This window comes from Harpia harpyja, chromosome 14 (assembly GCF_026419915.1).
Source record: "Harpia harpyja isolate bHarHar1 chromosome 14, bHarHar1 primary haplotype, whole genome shotgun sequence".
Taxonomy (NCBI): Eukaryota; Metazoa; Chordata; class Aves; order Accipitriformes; family Accipitridae; genus Harpia; species Harpia harpyja.
The window spans coordinates 17160264-17181949 of NC_068953.1; the positions used below are offsets into that span (position 1 = coordinate 17160264).

The following is a 21686-nucleotide window of genomic DNA, read 5'->3' on the forward strand; positions in this document are numbered from 1 at the left end:
ACACATTCCTCAGTCAGCAGGAATGTGGGACAAGCAACTCTTAGGAAAGACAGTATATTTAGCAAACTGCTGTTTAAGACCTTGTTTCAAGCATCACAAAAAGTGCAATAAGTAGAACAAAGGGTGGTCAGCCAGAAACCAAATAAAGGAACAGGATTTAGTTCTAACCAGTTCTTGCTTAATGTCACCCACGTTTATCAAGTTTAGTGAAATGACCACCGTGGTAATAGAGAGGAATACCAGGAGAACCTAGAGGACACTACAGAAGAGGAAAACCGATCACAACTGAGCAGGAATAATGTCATGAGGCTACCCCCCTCCTCCGAAAAACCCCAAAGGACAAACACCACAGTGGGATGCCGAGGGAGGAGTACAGTCTGAAGACACACAAGGTTATCTTTTCTCCATGCAGCACTGGAGAGCTGTGCCTGAGCCTGTGCGCCCCCCCAGGGAGCTGTGGGCCAGCTGGAGAAAGTTCGAAGAAAAACCACAAGAACAGCCAGAAATCTAGAAAAGAGAGACTGAAAGAACGAGCACCTTCAGACTAAAGGCAGAGCAAGGATGACATAACCAACAACCCTCCTGCATCTCTCCTCCATGTTCGTTACGCACACAACTACCACTATACCCTGCAGCGAGGAAAACCTTTCTAATAATAAAGCAGAGGAACAAATCATCTAAGGAAACAAAAGAGCCTCTAATACCAGAAGCGTTGCTCTTCAACAGCAGATGAATATCCATCAGGATTGTCCCTCCTCATAAGCACACCACTGCAAGTCCCTTCCAGCTTGATAAGAAACAGGTAAAAATGACAGTTACTAAAACCTGTCACTGGAAGGCATCTAGAAAAATCCTGAGCTTTCTCCGACAAGCTGCAAAATCAATTGTGATTGCTACAGATGACACAATTCTAGGGACATCTGAAAGGAAATAACCCAAAGCAACAAAAACTTGGGTATATGAGTGGTGTTTTCTAACTAAACTGAGGTGCTGCGTGGGTTGAGGCACCACTCTATGCAATGAGCATCCTCTCCTATGTCAATTCGACTGCCCACTGCAGGTACCATTGCACTCTCTCACAAATTAAACCCATGGTTCCACGGGGCTGGCAGAAGAACGGCTGCCGTGGAAAGGAAACCCTTGCCTAGACCTCAAAATCATTCACTCTTATTCTGGCCTTTGGGGCTCCTCACTACGTTGAGCAACCATCACCCAGCCCAGGAGGATAAGATGGCTGTGCGTGCTGTGTGCTCCTACAGGTCATGCTGGAAACACAGCCTTTAGCCTCTGGCATTGCCAGTCTATGAACTTAGGGAAGAGCAAACGTTGGGACCACCTCCAGAAGTGCCTCACAACGTCACAGACCCATGAGGAGCAGGTACCCTCGCTCCTCAAACAGGCCAAGAGCCACAATTCATTTCCGAACTCTTACAGGTGCACCCTTGGTAAGGAAATGGGCAAAACGGAGCAGGGATCCACTGTACCCTTGTCCCTTCGTCTCCAGTTCGGTGACTTGGGAGGAAACATGCCTCCTCCTTATCCCAGCCAAGAGAGCCTGTTCAGAGCACAGAAGATGTAAATTTTCAGTAAATCCAATATTTGCTGACAGTTTGCAAATGGCAACCTAAAACAACGAACCAAACAAATCAATCCTCCTACTGCTAGCTTTCTTCCTAGGGAGAGCCGATCTCCCAGGTTTAAATTTTCATTCAGGCAAGTCACTCAAAGGCATCCACTGCAGGAACTGTAACTGGGAGGGACCTTTCCTTCCAAGCACCACAGCAACACCTCCCATTCCACAGAAGCACCAACTCATGCAGGAGTTCCTTATATATTTGCAAAAACCTCTCTGAAGAGATTTCAGTATTTCCTCCTGCATGTTTCTCCCCCGCCCCCAATAAGTAGCTCTCACAGCAACAAACATCATTTCATTTCAGGATCTCGCTCAACTTCTGCAGTCACAAAGGTCTTGGCACAGTCAGTCCTGTGCTGTGAAGGCGAGGTAATAACTGCACAGAGCAACAAAAGGGCTCGTTGCATTAAGCCATTTTCTTATTCAACACAGGTTGTGAACGGTGACAATGCCGTAACTAACTGGAAGACACAAACTTACATCCTGACCCCAAAGATGCACCCATGGATGATTATCTGTAGTAGTTAATTTTCCCACTTTGTAGAAGTAAATTGAACTTTTCACAGGTTTGAAGCTGATGTCAGCACGACCAGGTATGAGGTTTTACACAAGACAGCGGAACAGAACACTTCCTGGAATGCTGGTCACAAAACATAGCCTAACCTCTGGTCCCTCAGACTGCCTGAAATTGATAGGGTTAGAAAGAAAAAAAAAAAAAAAAAAAAAAAAAATCAGTCTTTCAAGATCATAAGCTAATAATCCACTCTTAAAACCTATTCAAACCATACAAAAACATATTATGAAATCAGGATTTACTAGTTACCTGCATTTCCAATCTTGACCATATTATTCAACCACCAATTTTACATTAAAAAAAACCCAAACAAACAGATAGGAAGATTAAAATAAAATCATATAAATTTGTCTTTATACTTCAGATTCCTAACTGATTTTTTTTTTCTAAAATCTATCCATTTTCAAAAAAGAAAACACCTCTGGAAAAACTAAAACTAAATTCAAATTTTACAGCAACTTTCTAATAGACAAATCAAATTTAAGTTCAAACTTATTTCTGGCTAAGGAGAAAAAAAAATAAAGCAAAATGTATCTGAAGTATATTATCTCACGAATGATATATGTAGTGAAACCTATGTTAAGAAATTGGTAAGAGTTTAAAATAATAGCAAATGACTTAAAATATTGTCAGTGATTTCTGGAATATATTATAAAAGCAAAAATATTTGCACAAATCTATCATATTTAAGATATCATACAATAATTTAATTCACTATTTTTGCATTAGCATTTGAACAGTGTTTAACGTCTTTTAAATGGTTAGATATAATGATATATGTGGAAGAAAAACATTTCTTTCTTTCTTACTTGCTGTAACCAACCCTCAATTTATTCTCACAAAATAAATGAATGCTTAAAGGATGTTTCTGTCAATTGAAAAAACAACAGTAAAATGGCTACTTTACATGCCAAGTTAAACTAAATATTTTTTTCCTTGACAACCTGCTTACATTTAAATGAAACCAGGCCAAATTTGGTCAATAGTATGGATTACATATAACAAAAAGAATCTTAGACCATGTTAATACAGGGATCAGAAAGCAGCAGCTTCATTTAAAACCATGCAATTATTTAGCAAACTAAGATACAGCAAATAAATTAATCTGTTTTAAATGGAAGCGCTTGCACAGTAGCTTTTTGACCTATAATTAAATCTTACTTGCAGAAATCACAGCGAGGGTAGAATTTGCTGATGAAAGGATAAAAACAAAATCTTGCAAAAAACCCCCAGCTTTGGTATCAGAAATGAAAAAAAAAAAAAAAAAAAAAAAGAAAAAAATTTGCAAAAGCTTTTCCTGCTGAAAAGAAGAGCCGTGTCCCAAAGCTGGTGTAAGTCTGCATTGTCCCCTGATCTCCCCGGAGCAGCAGAACTGATTTGCTCCAGCTGAGGATCTGGCCCAGCATACGCAGCATATTCTGCATCATCTCTCTGATGCTTTTGATATGCTGGGGTTTGGTAAAAGTAAAAACCTTTCCCTAACAGGAGGAGCAAAAAGCCGTTTTCTTTCACTGAGGTTTCCCCCCCCCCCCCCCCCGTATATTTTCTTATAAAGCAAACCAATGGCAAGTCTATAGTGAGCGCTTTCTTGGGCTATAAAATTTCCTATTATCCACTTATGTTTTCTTTGCAGTGGGATTTAAGAATGCCTCTTCCTTGAGACGAGTAATATGTCATCATTTTGTTGAACTAACAGGCCTGACAGTCTTGTCTCTCCGAGTTAGAGACACCAGCGCTCTGTGCTCACGCTGCTGGTAAAACGAAGGTGAAAAAGCTGGGAGCATAAAAAAATGAAGGAGAAAATCTAACTGTAACTAAATTCTTTACTAATTCATTCCCATTATTTATCATGCTGCAAAAATAAACTCTTTATATTAAAAAAACCCCAACCCTTAAATTAAGGTCTCTCTTACTTTCACTACATTTTAAAATAACTTATTTGAATCCTTGGATTATCTATTTTAACAAATACCATCTTCTGTATTCATCATTTCTCATGTCTTTTTGATCTTTTTTTCTACTTATCATGTTCTTTATTTGAAACAGATTTTTAACAGATAATCTTGATCGTTATAACAATATCTTGCTTGCATTTCATTCAAATAATTCTTAAAAACAGCTTAAAAAGCCGTTTGGAATAACATCAAGCTCTCCATCAATCAAATGAAAAAATTCCGCTGGCGGTTGTATAAACATCAGATCAACTCTGATGTCTTCAAGGATTTCAGAGTGAACCATAAAAAACTCCATTAACTTCTGACAAAGAATGCAAATTAATCACAACATGGGGTGAAATGAAATTAAAGGCTCTTTTCTAATCAATGACAAGGCAGGATGAAATATTTGTTACTCTCCGCGTTCAGGCTGCCGGGATGCTCGCGCTTTTCCCGCACATCCCAAATGCAAGGTGTGAGCACAGATTCACCCAGGGTAGCTCTTTAGCCCTCCCCATCCCTACAGCTATCTGCTTACAAGTCACCCAGATTCACAAAACACACTAATCATCTGAATCTCAGGTGCATCCAATTTGTTATTCACACTCTCCTGGTGCCAGTGAAAAGCCTGGCGTAGACAGATGCACCAGGAACCTTAAATGACAGTTTTGGCCTCCGGAAGTGCGATCGCTACAGCAAAATCTAGTACAGCCTCCAGGTGAAATGTCTGGAGCTCCATATGGAGCAGGGAAAATTAACAACAAGATGAAAATCGCTGTAGCAGCGGGGAGTCTGAATTTAAAAAAAAAAAAAAAGAAAAAAAAAAAAAAGAAAAAATTTAAAGATGAGGAAAGAGAAGTAATAAATTAATGGGGTGTGAAAACATTCAAAGCTTTACAATACCAGGGGCAGTATTTGCTCAGATTTGGGGGGGCATGGGGGGAGCAGTGGGATGGGTGGGTGCAGAACGGGGGACAGGGTGGTTGTTTTTTTGGGTTTTTTTGGGGTTTTTTTTTGTTTTGTTTTGTTTTTTCCCCAAACTTCAGGTCATTTTCATGTAATTTATTAAGGGAGGCCTGGAATTGTAGGCAAAGGAAGGAAAACATTTCTCTAAATGCAAAAATATCTTAAATACAGTCATCATAATCCACACTTTCCTATAGCTTATTAAATCCCTGGCAGCTCAGTACTGCCTGTTTCTTTGGAATATTTCCCTAATGGATGCGGCACCCTTTTAACGTCATGCTTTGTATAAAGTTTGACTGCAAGCCGAGACTATTTAGTGGGCAATTCTTTTTATTTCTCCTAAACTGCATTATCATTAAACAAGTCATTGCCCCCATCATTTTTTTATACAATATACTGAATTTGAATCTATGTGATTAACTGTACGTCTTGCAGTTTGTTCAGCCACGGCACATCTTTGGGGTTCCAACTTAAAATTTAATTAAATATACTGTGAGGTACCATGGCCTTTTGGTTTTGGTTTTTTTTTTTTATAGTTCTTTCTGCACAGACACGTAAAATCAAAATCACATAAATTGAGGTTAAACTTTTAAAAGAAATTTGAAACTTATTTTCCCTATGTGCCTTCTTCAGACACTGAAAAAGCTGGATGGATATGGACTCCAGCGGGTTTGGTGAAAAGGGTTTCCTTTCTTTTTTTAAATGTTTACGTAGGAAAGAACTTTATTCAAAAGAGTATTTTGTGTGTGTGTGTGTGTGAGCGCATGCACCATTCCTGTTAATTTTAACAGAGATATGCAAACACATCAGGAGAAGAATACACCCTTAAGCGCTTATGTTTGTATCTACAGAAAATCCTATGAGTGTCATATCCTACTACTTCCAAAAGGAGTTTTACATTACAGCAAGCAAGCAATAGCACACTGCAACACCATGCCTGGAAAACGAACAACAAAACCATGAAAACCATAACAGGTTTAGAAATTTACTACATTTTAAGGATTAGAGTTTCCTGTGCAAAGTTTTTGTAGTGGAAAAGTCTGTTCTGATCAGTACTATTTGTTATTTCCTTGTTCAAATTGCTACCTTTGGCAGTTAGCTACAGATTATGAAGTTAGGTGCATATCAAGACAAAAAAAAATTTACAGTAACTCTAAACACACTCATACACAACTTTACTTACATGAGTAGTTGCTCGCACGCTTAAGTGCTTTCAAAATAAGACTTTATTGTGAACATAAGATTATATAATGATAGCGTGATGAATAAGTGTTAGCAAAATAAACACTTATAAAAGATGTGGAAAATCAGAAGTGCTAAGTTCTATCATTAAAATATTCTACTAAAGGCCAGAAAAAAAAAAATCATCCTTTAGTCTTACTGGCATCTTGCAGGAGTCCTGAATTTCCACACTGCAATGATCCCCCCTATAAATCTTATTCATTTAAACTGAATTTACACACACCATTTGTCTGTGTCTTAAAAAGAGAGAAAAAGGAAAAAGAAAAATTTTTTTCCAGCTACAGCTGGAGACAAACATTCATTTGCAGGAAATTTCAGGTGTCCTCAGACATGTATCCATACTTTCCATTTTGAGAGAGAAGTAACTCCAAGTTATTTAGGGACAAATTCTGCACACACACATATGATTAGCTTCATTCATTTGAATAAGCCCACTGAAGTGAGGAGGATTTACTCAAATGAGTGACTGCAGAATCAAGCCCTTATGTAGGGAGATGAATAGATATTTAGACATTAAAAAAAACCCCAACCACTAATTATGCCCCTAATCAGAGCAGGTTTCTAAGGGTTCTTGTGACCAGCTATGTAAGTACTTGTCTAAAATACATATTCTTCACATAAAAATCCTTATGAAAAGCAGTTTCTTGAAAAGCTTAATAGCTACATTTTAAAGTTTCACCTCCTCAACTGTTTTACATTAAAAAATATATACAATTTCATGGACTACTGACTTGCCAAATATTCTTTTACAAACCCGATCTGCTTTTTTAATTAGAATAGCAGAAAGGATCTTAAACTAGCAATCATGTTTTGCTCCCAATTCAGAAAACAAATTTTTGTTGAGAATCATACATAATGTATGCGCTCTAACTTCTCTCCCCAAGCTCCAACACTCCTGTGAACAGAGGGTTATCTGAAATTGTATCCCACGTCACTTCGATTTAGTGTTATAATACACCATCTACAATGAATATCAAGACACTCAATGAGCACAAGTGAGTACGCCAATGTATGGAGGACACTTCAACACAAGAGCTTCTTTTTCAATCCCCTCTTCAAAGGAGAGGGGTACGTTTTAAAATATGGATAAAATACGCAAAGTACATTCTGCTAACCAGCTACAGCTCTCTCAGTCAGTAAACATTTTCCATAGGAGATGAGAAAGTGAAAAATCAGTATATTTGTACATATGCAAAACCTTTGCAAGTCCATAAAAGTGTCAGGAGAATTTGCTTAAAACAGCTTAAAAATGGGAGAGAGAATGAGTCCCAGCCTATTATTCAATAACCATGTTTGTGAGGCATCTGCATAATCTAACCATGCATAAATTAGTATGTGTATTACAACAGTTATTTGCATAATAATAGTAAGTTAATAGATGCTTAAAGAGCACAGACCAACACCACCTTTAAATCAGACATGCCTCCAGGCACTCTGATCTGTATAGACCAAGATGCAGAAAACAGTGTTCATAAAACATACAAAAACAGAAAAACCACATTCAAATAATTCATTTTAGTCCCTGGACACTTCACTTTTTCCCCTCTCGCAGGAAAGAATAATTTGAGGAACTACAGAATAGTTTGTTACTATGAATTCTAACATCCATCTTGCAATAAGAATTTAAAGTAATCATCAAAGCTATTTCTGGATTGGTTGTTTTGTTCAGAGCCTCATGTTTTTTCAAGCATACACAGTAAAATACTACGTGGTAATGCAGGGCTCAGCACTGGCCTAACCATTGCCATTGAAGATGGAAATAGTTTTACTACCAACTTCAATGAAACCGAGTTAGGTCAGTGGAAAGTTAGAAAATGCCAGTATCTAAATAAAATACTAATATTAGGTCCTCTTAGAAGGAGAATCCAGAGCTCCCTTAAGTATTCCATTCACATTATATTTTTGACTTGAGAAGATTTTAGACCATCGTACCATAATTCAAAATTGGAGTTAAAAATTAAAATATAAAAAAGGAACAGATACACTTTCCTGCTTCAAAAGCACTGTTGTACATATTGGATTATTTTTTAATCTCATAACAAAACAATCATTAACATCATCATAATTTTCATTGTCTCCAGGGAAAGAAAATCTAGAGTTTGGAGGAGAGAAAAAGAGAAGGAAAAAAAAAAAAAAATCAATAGAGACTTCTAAATTACTCCTTCAAGATACCACTTTTCAATTTAACAGGACAGATTTATTTGTATGTGGCTCAAATGTTCACAATTGCTCTCTGCACCTTCATACATAGGAATGAATGTCACAGTGGCAAACAGCAGTAATGAACAATCTTACCTGAGGATATGGAAACCTCCCAAGAGCAAGCTGGGAAAGGAAATAATATTTGTCTAGTTATATAGATTTGCATGGAGGGCACATTTTCTTAAACAGAGAAAAGTACTCAACTCTTACTATTGCATAAATTGGAAAATGTCAGCAAAAGTAATTCTGAAAACACACAAAGAGCTGTATTTAGGATGGAGTCATTCACAACAATTACCCCTTGTTCTACGTTTCTGAGTAATTCTGTATTTCTCAAGCTCTTTTGTCTGTACCACTCAGTAACACTGTTTGATGCCCAAGCTCCTGAGGACTCTAAATTAAACCAGTTCAGCCTCAATAGTGAGGCCAACGACACTGACCTTTACTGATAATTATCTGCAATGAACAGGTATTATAGAGCATGCACTGAACTTCCAAAGTCCTTCCTTAACTGGCTCAGAGTAAAATCTGGGTTATATAGCTGAGGTTTGTTTCCTTATCAGTGTCAAACCCAGCTAGGACCCTGTGAGCAGGATCTGGAGAGAGATCATGGCACCCACAAAAAGACACTTCGTCTTTTCTTCAGATCTACTTTCAATTGCATACGATATCAACTGGATTTGTTCCCCACACTGTTTTGTAAGTCAATTGATGCATTACTAGAGTATTTGCTAGTACCAGTATTAGACCCAACAACAGTACTACTGTTGCCATAATGCCATAGCTAATAAATATTCCATGATAAATTCTTTGTACCAGACTTTAGGTTTTCCCATTTGCTATCTTCTGAACCTTGGAAAAGATTTCAGCAAAATACAACTAGTTTAAGGTTTTTTGTCTGCTCTTCAGTGAAGGATAAGGGTTTTCAGAGTTGACACAGACTCCTCCAAAAGGGCATTCAGAGCAGCTCTGTTCTGACCTGCTTTCTGGATAAGCCCACCTCTCTCCATGGTTTACAGAGGAGCCATAGTCAGATGAGCTTCCCTACACTCTGGTTAATCTTCATGAATCCTGCCCTTACCAACCTTCAGAAGGAGGTCTACTAAAAAGGTTATGGATGCACTACTATCATTGATTTGTCTGCATGATAAACTAGGTATATTGACATCAGACTGAGTAACAGCATTAATGCTGAAGGTTTAAGCCATCGTATCATGTACTGTAAAGGCTAAACCACGCGTCAGTGCTGGGCAAAAGCTCTTTCATGGCACCTGTATTGCCCCCAATATTTGAGCTCCTCAGTGCTGTGGTTACTTGACCTAGCCAGATTGCAGCTGAGGCAGCTGTGCTAACCTATGATGAAATTTCAGCCTGGCTGCCAGCACAAAACTATCCCAAATATGAACAATAAGGTATAGCCAGAGCTGTAGCAAGGTGGGGAACTGATGGGGCATAGACCAGCAGACATACTCAAGCCTCACCAATTCAGGAAAAGGTCATGAGAAGGTGGTGAGAAGAAGCTGACAGCATGAGTAGAAGCAACCAGAAAACAGCAGAGATGGTGCCCTTTCTGCAGTTCCAGCTGCTGCCCAAACCTAGTATGGTACTAGCCATTTGGCTGTGAGCTTTAGCAAATACTTCTTTTCTTAGCAAAAACTTCTTCCAGATCCTCAGAGGAAAGACACTACAAAAGCAGAGTAGGTCTTGAAGCATTTGTGTAAGAGAGGCATGCAAGAGAAACCCAAAGAGGTGAAACAACTTTTTTGGTGACTACTCTTAAAAGAAGCTTTCGCAATATTGAGATAGTATTTGTCCTGAAAAATCTACAGACATATCAAGTTGGTTCTAAAGGGGCTTTGTACACTATCAGTTTGTAGTTTGTACAGTTTTCAGTTTGTACACTATCTCTGAACGCTTACTTACTGCACAGACACATCACAGTTATAGGAACTGTGTATCTACACTTCCACGCATCACTGAAAAATCACCCCAAACTTTCCTAAATATCTCACCAGTGGGAGTTTGCATAGTCACTGAGGAGGAGCTATTATGGTCTGCTGTATCAGTATGGTGTTGAGCAAGGAGCCCTGCTAGCAATAACACATGCATTTTTTCTGAGACATTTCTATTGTGCCACTCATCTCTCTGAAAGTTGTGATCTGCTTTAGACTTCCATTTGGGCATCACTGTGTTTGCTTAGTTTGTAAGACCAACAACTACATAATATAGAAGAAATCAGGCTTACAAGAGACACTGGAATAGGGAACAACATTAAGGTGACAAGACAAGTAAGATCTCTTCAGGTTCTCCAAAGCGATCCAATTTAAGCTAGCTTCCTCCTTTGGGTTTCTTCTGTGCTTTGTCTTCCAGGTTTGCCTTTACAACTCAACTCTTTGGGGTGAATTCTGCCTTTCAGTTTTGTTTCTGGTGCAGCGCTGAGTGCAGTGCTTCTCTTTGCAGCAAATTCATCCCCATAACAAAACAACCTGAGCCAAGCAGGCTTGATTGCCATCTCTTCTATCACTTGTGTCTGGTTCACAGCTTCCCCCAGCTCAGAGTGTCACTCCAGTCACTCTCTGATGGCAGGCTTTGAAATACAACGCTAAACAGTTAAGCAAAGACCCTATGTTTTCTGTTATGCTCCGTCTTAAGGATCAGGAGCTACTAAAACATACCCTTTTTCATCTTCTCTTCTTTTGGGAGGACCATCCTTAACTTCCAAGAACTGCTCAAGAGCCTAAGAAGCACTGCTGCTGTGATAGCCTATAAATGCCTAGAAATAAACCTATAAATGTCAAACACTTTTCCATGAACAGAATTAGAAGAAATCCTGATTTTTCCAATGACTACTGACTTAAGAATGGTCATTACAATAGCTACAGACTTGTAGAAATGTAATAGTTATCCCACTGTAGAACAAGAAGATTATGGCTATATGCACAGGGCATCATTCTGCAGGTCTTATTTAAGTAGAAAAATGGCCACTGCCTCGATGATGAGTTACAAACTAAGCATTTCCATTCTCACTGATGACTCCTCTCCCTGACCACCACACACCTCAGCAGGGGCTCCAAAGGTAGCAGAATAATTGGGGAAAGAGCAGTTTTCTGCCAGACATAAGTACGGGGTGTATAAATGAGCTCTGAAGAACCCGAAATGCATCAGGAACAAGTTCTTTGGGGATTCTTAAAAAAGAAACACGTTTCTCGGTGAAGCTGCTCCTTGACCGAGAACTGCAAAGCAATACAGCCACGGACAGATCATGTGCCAGTTCTGCATCCCCCTGAACCATCACTCGATTCATCTCGTCAGAGTTGTTTCCTCCCTGCAAGATTGTCAAGGTATTATAAATTAAGAAACTTACCAAAGAGTATGTAATCTTCCCTGAAATAGCCCGCAGATATGTCACTGTACTAAATGTGTTTCAGATTTAATGAAGCTTTAATGTCCTTTTTAATTTTGCCTGTTTCTATATCACCAGGGGTCGAGCAAGGCAATCAGCACTCAAGAGGGTGGTTTGGTTTAAAACTAGGAAAAACTCATTTGCTTATGAGTTGCACTGTATTTTCTTAATTAAATTTACTAAGTAAAATGGTTTAAGTTCAGCCAACCAATGACCTCTGTATGTAGATTTAGATTTATAAATAGTGTCACAGTTAAAGTAAAGAAAAAAAATCCACAAAAAACAAACAGATTAGAGCTTCACTAAAGGGATTTTCATACTCTCTATCATCTGTCTCAAGGAAGTCATATAAACATATGCAGCACAGGCCCAATGCAGGATACAAAAAAATGTAAACTACCAAAGTAACACACTGTCAAAAACTTATCTCCTCTGCATTTACACACTGAAACCTGGGGACTTGCCATTTTATTTTTAAGGCATTATAACAAAAACACGGTATTTCCATTCACACTAGTTAGGTTTGGGAACTGATCAGTATTTTATGTAGCTCTGGATATCAAGGAGGGGAGAAAGGAATGCTTAAACTCCAAGGAGCTGGTTTTCATTTCCCTACAGATACCTTCCCACTACCCAAGAACTGTAAAAAAAATCATTTGAAAAAGGCCCAGTGAATTGCAATCCCAGCATGGTATGGAAATATAAATGAGAATCAGACCATATCAGCAAGAATTATGTCAGAATAACACCTTCCTACACCATTTTACCTTAGAGCAACTACATGTCTGTGTAGGGGGTTTTTTTGGAGGGGGGAGTTGGGGGTGTGTTTTTTTTTTTTTTTTAAAACCATTACTTTCTTAGACATAGAAGTAGCCCATCAGAGCACTTCAATAGCTCACCTTATGGTGTTCAGTGAGGTTGTGTCCTGAAAAATGATGTGCACTTCCAAGTGCAAGTACCTGGTAGGAGCCTTCCCCCAGACTTGGACAGAGGTGCAGATGGATGTACAGGGTGCACCATCAGATTTTAAACCAGTACTTGATAAATTGAGAAATAATCCCAGATTATTAAATAACAGGCAGAGGTACAGTGTGCATATATGCTGATTTTTTATCAGACTATATATAAAAACACATAAGGGAAAGCAAAAAGAACATGAGGCAGGCAGTTTTGGTAGAGGCAGGTGCCCAAACCCTCTGTACTGAGCAGCCACAAGAAGGGCTGGAAAGCAACTCTAACCTGTTCTCAAATACATACATTTAATGTGCAGGTAAGTGAACACAAAATTAAAATGACTTGTTGAAATAATGTAATTAACAATTTTGGAACTGAAAATGGAAATCCAGAAATCCTCACTAACAAACCACTTTCTCTACATCCCTTTTTACTTGCCTGCCTTTATATTGTTAATAAGAATTACAATAGCAACTTGGTCTGTATCCTGTTCAGAAAGTGACTGAAGGAAGGAAGTTCAAAACATATTTTTAGGACACTCATGCAATAAAGACTTCTACTTAGATTATTGTCTATGTTGTGCAAGTTGTTTTTTAATTTACAGTTATACTGAAAAGCATGGGATGTTTTTATTCTTAATTTAGACACATTCCATGTTTCTCAGCATAACTGCAAATTGAAAATAAGCACTTACAATATCGCTAGTGATCTAGCTGAAGGAGGACTTTATAGTCTGAAATGTTCTAAAATTTGTTCTTAATTACCTTGTGCACATTTTACACAATTAAATTTCCATCTAAGGATTTTGCATTTAGATTGTGCACTGCAGTTAAACCCTCATTTTATGGAAAAGCAGCCACCACTTCGGAACATTCAGACACAGGAAACTTTAAAAATCAGACTTAACTACTGGATAACATAAAATTCCCTAGGTGAAATTTCATTCCAAGACCAATTTATACATTCCTAGATAGATGGCTTAAAACCACCTGAAACTCTGCAGGGTATGGACCTTAATAAATATTAAATACCTCAAAAACTACTCTTAAGATTTTTTTTCTTTCCTTCTAATATCAATTTCACTGTCCTCTTATTGCACAGTTAAAACAAAAAAAAAAAAAAAAGAATCCAAAAGGATATAACAGCAATTTACCAGCATTAAAGTGCTTCTGAGGTTAAACTGACAACAAAGAAGAACAGAAACACAAAGCATCTTGAAGTAGGGTTTCAATTAAATGTGCAGGATTTAGTAATGCAGGACAAAAAAAGAGTTACAAATTAATTTAATCTTCTGCCTATAGTTTGCAGCTGCACTCCAAAGTGTCTGGGGCTTAAGAACAAAGCCTTGAAAGGCCTCAGAGTGAGGAAAGCTTCAATTTTTAATGTATAACGCCATTAGCTGATAACTTGTGGAATCTGCGACCCCTGCGGAGGGGCATAAGCGCGGGTAACAGAGACTGATGAAGTGACATATTTGTTCATGTCTAGGACTATGAGGAAGAAGGTTATTACTAATACCATCAGGCCCAATAGAAATATGCCCTAATAACCTTTGGGACATTCCTTGGCTTGAGCAGATGAGTTCGAGATCTCTCTACATAAAATATATTAAAAATCAAAGCCTAATTCACCTTAATTAAAGATAATTGGTTTCACTTTGACTTCTTTTAAATATGAACTATAGTAAATGCACTGCAAACTAAAGACTGCAGACAATCATGATTAAATTGCACATTTCTTCCTTGCCACAAATCCCTTACATTACTAGGCTTTTACCACTACATCTTCAAAGATGTAGTTCTGTAGTTACTCAGAATAGCAGCGCCTTTTCTAAAGGGAAAAAGGTGGGACGTGGGCCTTTCAGGGCCAATCTATGGAAACTGTCAGGTGTAAAATTTACACAAATGGTCCATAATGATTAATGAGACTACCTGTTTGAGCAGAGAGGCTTCCTGCTTATTTGTTTGCTGGATTTAGATTCAATACCTAAAGGAAAAAAAAAGTCGAATTTGGTTGTGCTGGTGGAAATGCAGCTCAACTTCAGCTGTTCTCCATCTCCACTGGCACGAGAAAGTTCACCCACCATTACAAACCAATTAAGTAACAGGGAAAGGCAGGCTCAACTGACAAACATTTCTAAATTTTTGACTTTTAAAAAGTAGAAACAGCTATACTACACAGTATAAGAATAGGGAACATTAATCTATACTACAAAATCCCATATATTACAAATACACCACAGCTGATGTTATTCCTTAATTGTCCACTCATCTATCTATTCAGGTAGAGAACTCTATTATTTATTTTGCTGCCGCACAGGCTGCCCACAGTGGCCTAAGAGCAATTGCCGAGAAACATGATACATTGAGGTCTCAACCTGTGCAAACTGTACCTAAACTTACACTTTATTGCAGCTTAGTTCACAATCTTCACCTAATATAGGGTTACATCCCAGTGCAGCAAGCGGATAAATCATCCTGGAATATTACTCTGGCTAAGTTTAGCTGTGAGTGGAGCATATGTGCTTCCGAGTCACTGAAGCAAAGGCCCATAAAATACACTAATTACTGGAAGTTATGGTCACTGAGTGATTGATAGCACTCTGCGAGGCAACTTCCCTGTTTTCAGCTATTCTGACGGGCCTCCCCCACCACACAGCAATTATTAATTCATGACCCAACCCTCAGGCACTGGTACTTTTACTTCTAATTCCGCTACCGCAAAGATCGTGATGTAGCTGGACATTGTCTTCGTCCTGGTGGCCACTGAGGATGGCAGATGAGGAAACAGAGCTAACGGCCACTGCTTGGAGTCATCGCCTGAAATAGCTGAAGGGTGGTGGGGGGAATCTAGGCTAGCTTTTTCCTAAGAACAAGTTTCTGAAACACATCATTCTGTACAGAATGACTAAAACTACATAAATATTCTATGATGAGAACAATTCAAGTTACTGAGCAAACTTCCGTGTGTGTTACAGTCACACTCAATGGCTGAGCAAAGCCTGCAAGGATTTGTCCATGCAAGTAACAAACATCACAATACGTATAGTCCTTACGAATACAGAGTAACAGGATGAGGCTCACTGAAAAAAAAGCACTTTTTATTTTCTTGTTTTCCTTAATCCTAAATGAAAGATGTCTGTTACTAAATAATCACACCTATGCAAATATCAGTGGTCCAAGCTGCGAGACCCAAGGGCTCAAGGCATGAGTCTGCTCCCAGCCATACTTCATGAAACCAGAAAAAGGCCAGAAATTAAACATTTTCTCCATAAAGTTGGTTGTTTTTCAAGAATGGTCTGGCCAAGGGCTGGGGTCACAGAAACCAGTGCTGCTCGAGGCCCTGCTATCGGCAGAGAGACGATGGTAATCCAGAGACCACAGAGATGGTAACCACAGAGGTAACCACAGAGATGGTAATCCAGCATTTTCAGAAACACTTGGTTTAAGTTTTCTCTAATATTAATATTATTTAGAGTAATTTGCAGTGACAAAGTAAACACCTATAACATCCAAGCATTGCTGGTTATTAGATGGCTAGGCACAGAAGTGGGGCTCAGTGTTTTTATTAGTTTAGAGAAGGCTGGAATTCAATAAGGAAAAAAAAAGGCGGGGGGGGAGTACTTTAAGACAGATAATACTGTATCTATTGAAATGTGCCCAGATCCATCTAATGCATTAATTTAAGAACTTCTTCAATTCTCAGTGTAGGAATGAGGAAATCATGCTCTTCACATGTTTGCTTAATGATGACCTCATGCCTTCTGCTACGAGTCATTCTCAGTGGCTCTACCAGCACCAGTGGCATCACCATGGCAAGGCGTTTCCCAGCCTCTCCAGTTTAAACAAGCAGAATAAAATTCTGCTCATTCCAAGCACACAAAAGGCAAGGACAATCCCCGTAAGACCTGTCACTTGATCGGAGATGCCTCACTTCAGCCAAGTATTTTGTTACCATATCAAGACTCCTGCTCTGCATGGAGATTAAAGGCAAATTCTCATTTCCCTTTTCAGCTTGACCCTTGCCATCTTCTAACGGGCTACTTTAATTAATATTCCTCCTGCCTCCGCTCAGTGTAGCTTTTGACACTGTAGGTCACTGCATGGTCCGTGTTTACTTCCAGCAGTCACACAGACATTCACAGCTGCCCCATCATGACTGTACCCCTTTCTACCAAACATTCACCGAGTCTCCAGTGCCACTACAGAAACTATGCTGTACCTACTGCCAAGCTTTGGGTCTTAGATTCCGCCCCCCATCTGTCTGCCTGCTGTTTTTTAGATAAGGGTGTAAAACTGATGAAAGACCAACCATAACATCCACATATAAGTGAACTCCTGCAGAAGACAAAATCGTGGTCTGCAGAACTTCCTGCAGATCAGCTCATAATCTTGATCTTGAACCATTATCACTTCAAAGCTGATGATATGTGACTGATCACATATTTTAGACTCCTTAGAAATTCTGAAACCTCCTATCCTTGACCAGATTACATATACATGAGTCTTTACATCAGTTTTATGCAGTTAAACATCTTAAAGATTGAAGTGCTTTAAGAGAATCATCTTAAAGCAGAGCTTCTTGCTCTTGTAGCACCCTCTTCAAACATGTTTCTCCACTTCGCCTTCGTGGTCTGAGTGAGCTCTTACAACTCCGTCTGTGGTCCCAGCCCAAGTGTGCTGAACAGTCTAAGACTCCATAATGCTGACATCGCATACAATCAGTGTTAAACTCGCTCAGAAGATATGTATGGGTGCCTGAAATACATGATGCAAGGCATGTTTGTGGTATATATATTGGTGTTCCTGTAATATGGGAATGCACACAAATGTTGAAAATCTGTCATACGACTGCTTGAAATATTGCTTAAAACAGCATCTTAACACAAATGTCACAAACAACTAGCAACCCTTGAAAACTCTTGCAAATATAGAGATAACAGAGAACTCTGGTGACCGAAGACTTAAAATTCTCATTTGGGGAGTTTTAAGAACTTCTAATGTTAGAACTAATAGACAAACTCCTTTTCCCTGAAGGTGAGAGCATTGATAATCTTTGCAAGGAAAGTTCATTTTAAAAGGAGACCTGAAACACAGGGAAGTAGCTATTGTTCTCAGCAGAGGACAGTGGAAAGTAGACATTAGGATGTGATACAAAAGGAGGTACAAAAAGGTATCGTTAGCCAAGCACATGAGCTCACATTCTACTTCTAAAACTTACTCGGTTTGTGGCATAAGCAAATCACTTTCACTTCCTGCATTTCAACAAAATATAATACCAATTCTACCTGTAGATAAAATGAGCCATGGATCTTCTGGCAAAGATCCGCAAGCCTATACTTTGCCTCAGTGAACAACTTGGATCACAACTCTACTCCATTCCCTTCCCAAAACTCCCTCCTCCTCACCTACCATCTCCTTGTGGTATGCAGGAGACTCTGGTCCTCAGTCTCCAGAGAGTGCCAGCACTCCTCAGCAGGCAGCTTTGAGGTGGTAAAATCCGGGGGAAAAGCAAGAAGCAACCCTCTGTGGAAGCACAGGAGGACCTGAGAACACACCAGTCCTACAGGGTCCCACCAAACCTCTTCTCACCCACCTTCTTGTCTCTTACAGCAGTCTCTTATCCCAGGAGAAGCAGCTTAGCTGAAGGCAAACCTACTCCTCAAACGTGTCCACAAAAAGGCACCACTGGGCAAGAACGCTGCCTATCAAAACCCAACAAGATGTATTTTATCCCATTTTGGATGCTTTAAAGCTCGCTTTTAGGATAGCAGCCATGCAAGGTAGGATTGGAGTCATATTGGAGAGTAACAAGAAATATTAGGCAATCTTATTTATCCTCCTGTGCAGGGCACAGCTCTTGGAGGGAGACTGAATCGCTTACAGAGTGCACGCAGCACTCTGACTCAGCCCAGTCAGCCTGGAGTGTATTTTATGACTGAAAACCAGCTTTTATAAATGAAAATGCTGACACAGTCTTCAGTGTAGTGACAGCAGTGTCATTGGTTTAAATTGAACTTGCTTTGTCAACCCAAGAGCACTTAAATAAAACATCCAAAAACCTCCGGAAAACACACAAACTATTTGTGATGAAACACTTATAAAATTTAATTCACTTCAGAAAATCCTGAAGAAAGAAATGCAAACTCCAAAAAAATGGACAAATAATAGTAGAAAAGCTAGCAGCACTTTTTCTTTTTTTTTTTTAATTTTTATTATTTTTATTTATTTTTTATTTTTTGGCAAAGGGAAGACTGAACACCCTCAGACACCTCTTACTTCAAAAGGAACAAGAACGCTCACCATCTCTCAAAACTTAGGTGGTACCCACACCTAATACTTTTCACACTCTGCTAGCGAGTTTTTGGGGGCAGTTTTCTTAACCTTCAAAAGTAACAGTTCAGTTTCTCATTACACATAGCTTTGCAGCAAAGAAATTCAAGACATTTTAAAGGCTCAGAAGAATATTAAAGAAAATGAGAAGATTTACTCAGCTGCTGTTTTATATTATCATGCATCAGAACAGCCCTTGCTAACTTGGCCCCACATGCCATTTCTTTTAAATTAATGTGCTATAACTGTGCTAGCATGAAGTTGTAGGGATTGGAGTATTACACCACTAAATGGAGAGGATTTCAAAATCCTACAGCAAATGATAACTTCCCTTTTTAACAGTTCCATCAGCAAGAGCCACTACCAATCCCCATGTCGATGCAGTGCTACTTTAATGACAGTGACCTTGTGTGGCTCTCTGAGCATCTTCTTCACCTTTTTTGAGACATTTTTCTAAGCCACTGTCTTTGCTTTCATCATTTAACACATCACTCAAACCACTTCAATAAAACAGCGATCATGTTGAAGAGAGGTCTTGGAGGACCAGATGACATACCAATTAACAGAGCACATAGAACCAAATTGTTTTTTCTACATTTGGTTCAGAGGACAGTCGTGAAAAGTGTGTGGGGGGGGGGAGTTGAGAATGTTTAAAAGGGGAGAGCAAATGCAAATTAAAGGAGTTTTCCTAATGTTGGCTAATATAATGTGAACTTCATCCTTTAAATCAAATTCATGACCAGACAGGTTACCTACTAATAATCCTAAACTAAACTCCAAATATCTTGGTCTACATGGTAAATCATCGGATTTCTGCTGCAAATCAAAATACATTTTTTTATTCAGCAAAGGAACTAGTAAATTCTTGCTCTATAGGACTTCTGCATTTATATCACTCTTATTCCACCGTGAATCAGGAAGAACACCATAGTCAAGTCTTAATGTAATATAATCTCATTTTAGCCCTTTGTTGGCTAGATTAATGTACAGAGTGCGTGAGTACATTCTGTATCTCTCCCAAAATTGTGAGGGCTCTCCAGCATCGCAAACCATTAAAATTTGCAGTAAAACAAATTAAGAGAACTGCATCCCCTGTGACACATTAAAGTATGTCATTACTGTAATTCAGAGTTAGCTTCAGTCAGACTCTGGAAAAGATTTACAAGGTCTCAATGCAATGATTCAGCATTAAGTATTTTCATTTTGGTTAAAACTGATTTGGCAAGGAATTCATTGTTTGAACACATAACAATAGCCTTGGTTAACTTTTAGGCTACAAAATGTGAAATTTGCCTAGACGCAAAGGGCCAGCACCAAGACTACTTAACTTCTACCTAATCTTCTGCTAAAAACATCAGCCACACTTCACCAGAAGGTATATTCAGCTTCACCTTAATGATGCTGTAATATACCAGAAGAGGAGGGAAGGGCACCTATATTTTTCAGTTAATCATATCACACCTTTGTCAGGCTGCGCAAGAAAGATGATGCAAGTCATCGATGGCTTGAATGAACTGTTCTTCTAGGAAGAAACAACTGCTCCAAGACTGGAGAAGTTCTTTCACGGGACTGTCCTTGACTTGAAGAAGTCTCCTGAGAGCTTATTGCTCGAGCTCTCAAGGCTACAAGGGTTTCCAACTGTAGCTCACTTGTTTGTGGCCAGCCCAGGCCAGCGTGAAAAAGGCTAAGTGAACACAACCTTCTGTCACCACCAGCCCAGAGCTGCCTGTCCCTCCTCCCAGACCAGACCAAGACAGATGTGATTTTACTGGTCAAGATGCAATCCTAACACAGGTATTTCTACTCAACTTATACACTCTAGGTTATCTTTCCTATAAAAAATCACCCGTTTTTATAAAGTCATTGGCATTCATGTTTGATGAACCCTAAGCTGAAAAAAATAACCTTTTTCCTGAACCAAAACTGACCTCGTTCTGACTAAACCTGCAGAAAGCATGGGTTCTGCTGAATGACTGCATTTACGACCACATTCTCTTTGAACTGCTTTATTTTGATCAGACTTTCTCCTGCTTGAAACTATGTTTGTGAGACGTCTTTCTAAAAGCCCTTGTGAACACTTAAACTCAAACACTTTATTTAATCACACAAGGAGAGACTCATACCATCGTGCAAGTATTTTGGCAAAGATTTTGCAAGGCCATTAACCACCTCAAACCTTGAATCTGCATAATGCAATTTTAACCCTAATAATAGCCCACTCTGTCCTGGCCTGTGAAGATGCAATACAGAAATATGGTCATCTTCAGTCCCAGAGGTGTGGAAAGGATGCAGAGGCATCCATGTACCAGGCCCTACTTCTTACTCTCATATAGAGTTTTATTAGAGGGTTTAAGACTGGTAAATGGTTTGTACAGAGGCTCTTTGTATCTAACCAAATTGAGCGCAGTGAGAACAAATCCATTCTAAATACAGCCAAGAAACTTAG

General features: G+C 39.0%; 1 protein-coding gene across 6 annotated transcripts in view; it reads right to left on the reverse strand.

Annotated features, from left to right (window-relative positions):
• Nucleotides 1-21686, reverse strand: part of MAP2K5 (mitogen-activated protein kinase kinase 5) — a 142214-nt gene that overhangs the window by 45937 nt on the left and 74591 nt on the right. For 5 of the 6 annotated variants that reach the window (XM_052808881.1, XM_052808878.1, XM_052808876.1 and 2 more), the window contains one exon: nucleotides 8645-8674. The exons of the other annotated variant lie outside the window; for it this stretch is intronic. In XM_052808881.1, coding sequence (XP_052664841.1) covers nucleotides 8645-8674 — 30 coding nt within the window. The remainder of the gene's footprint in view (nucleotides 1-8644; nucleotides 8675-21686) is intronic. 6 annotated transcript variants of the gene reach the window in all.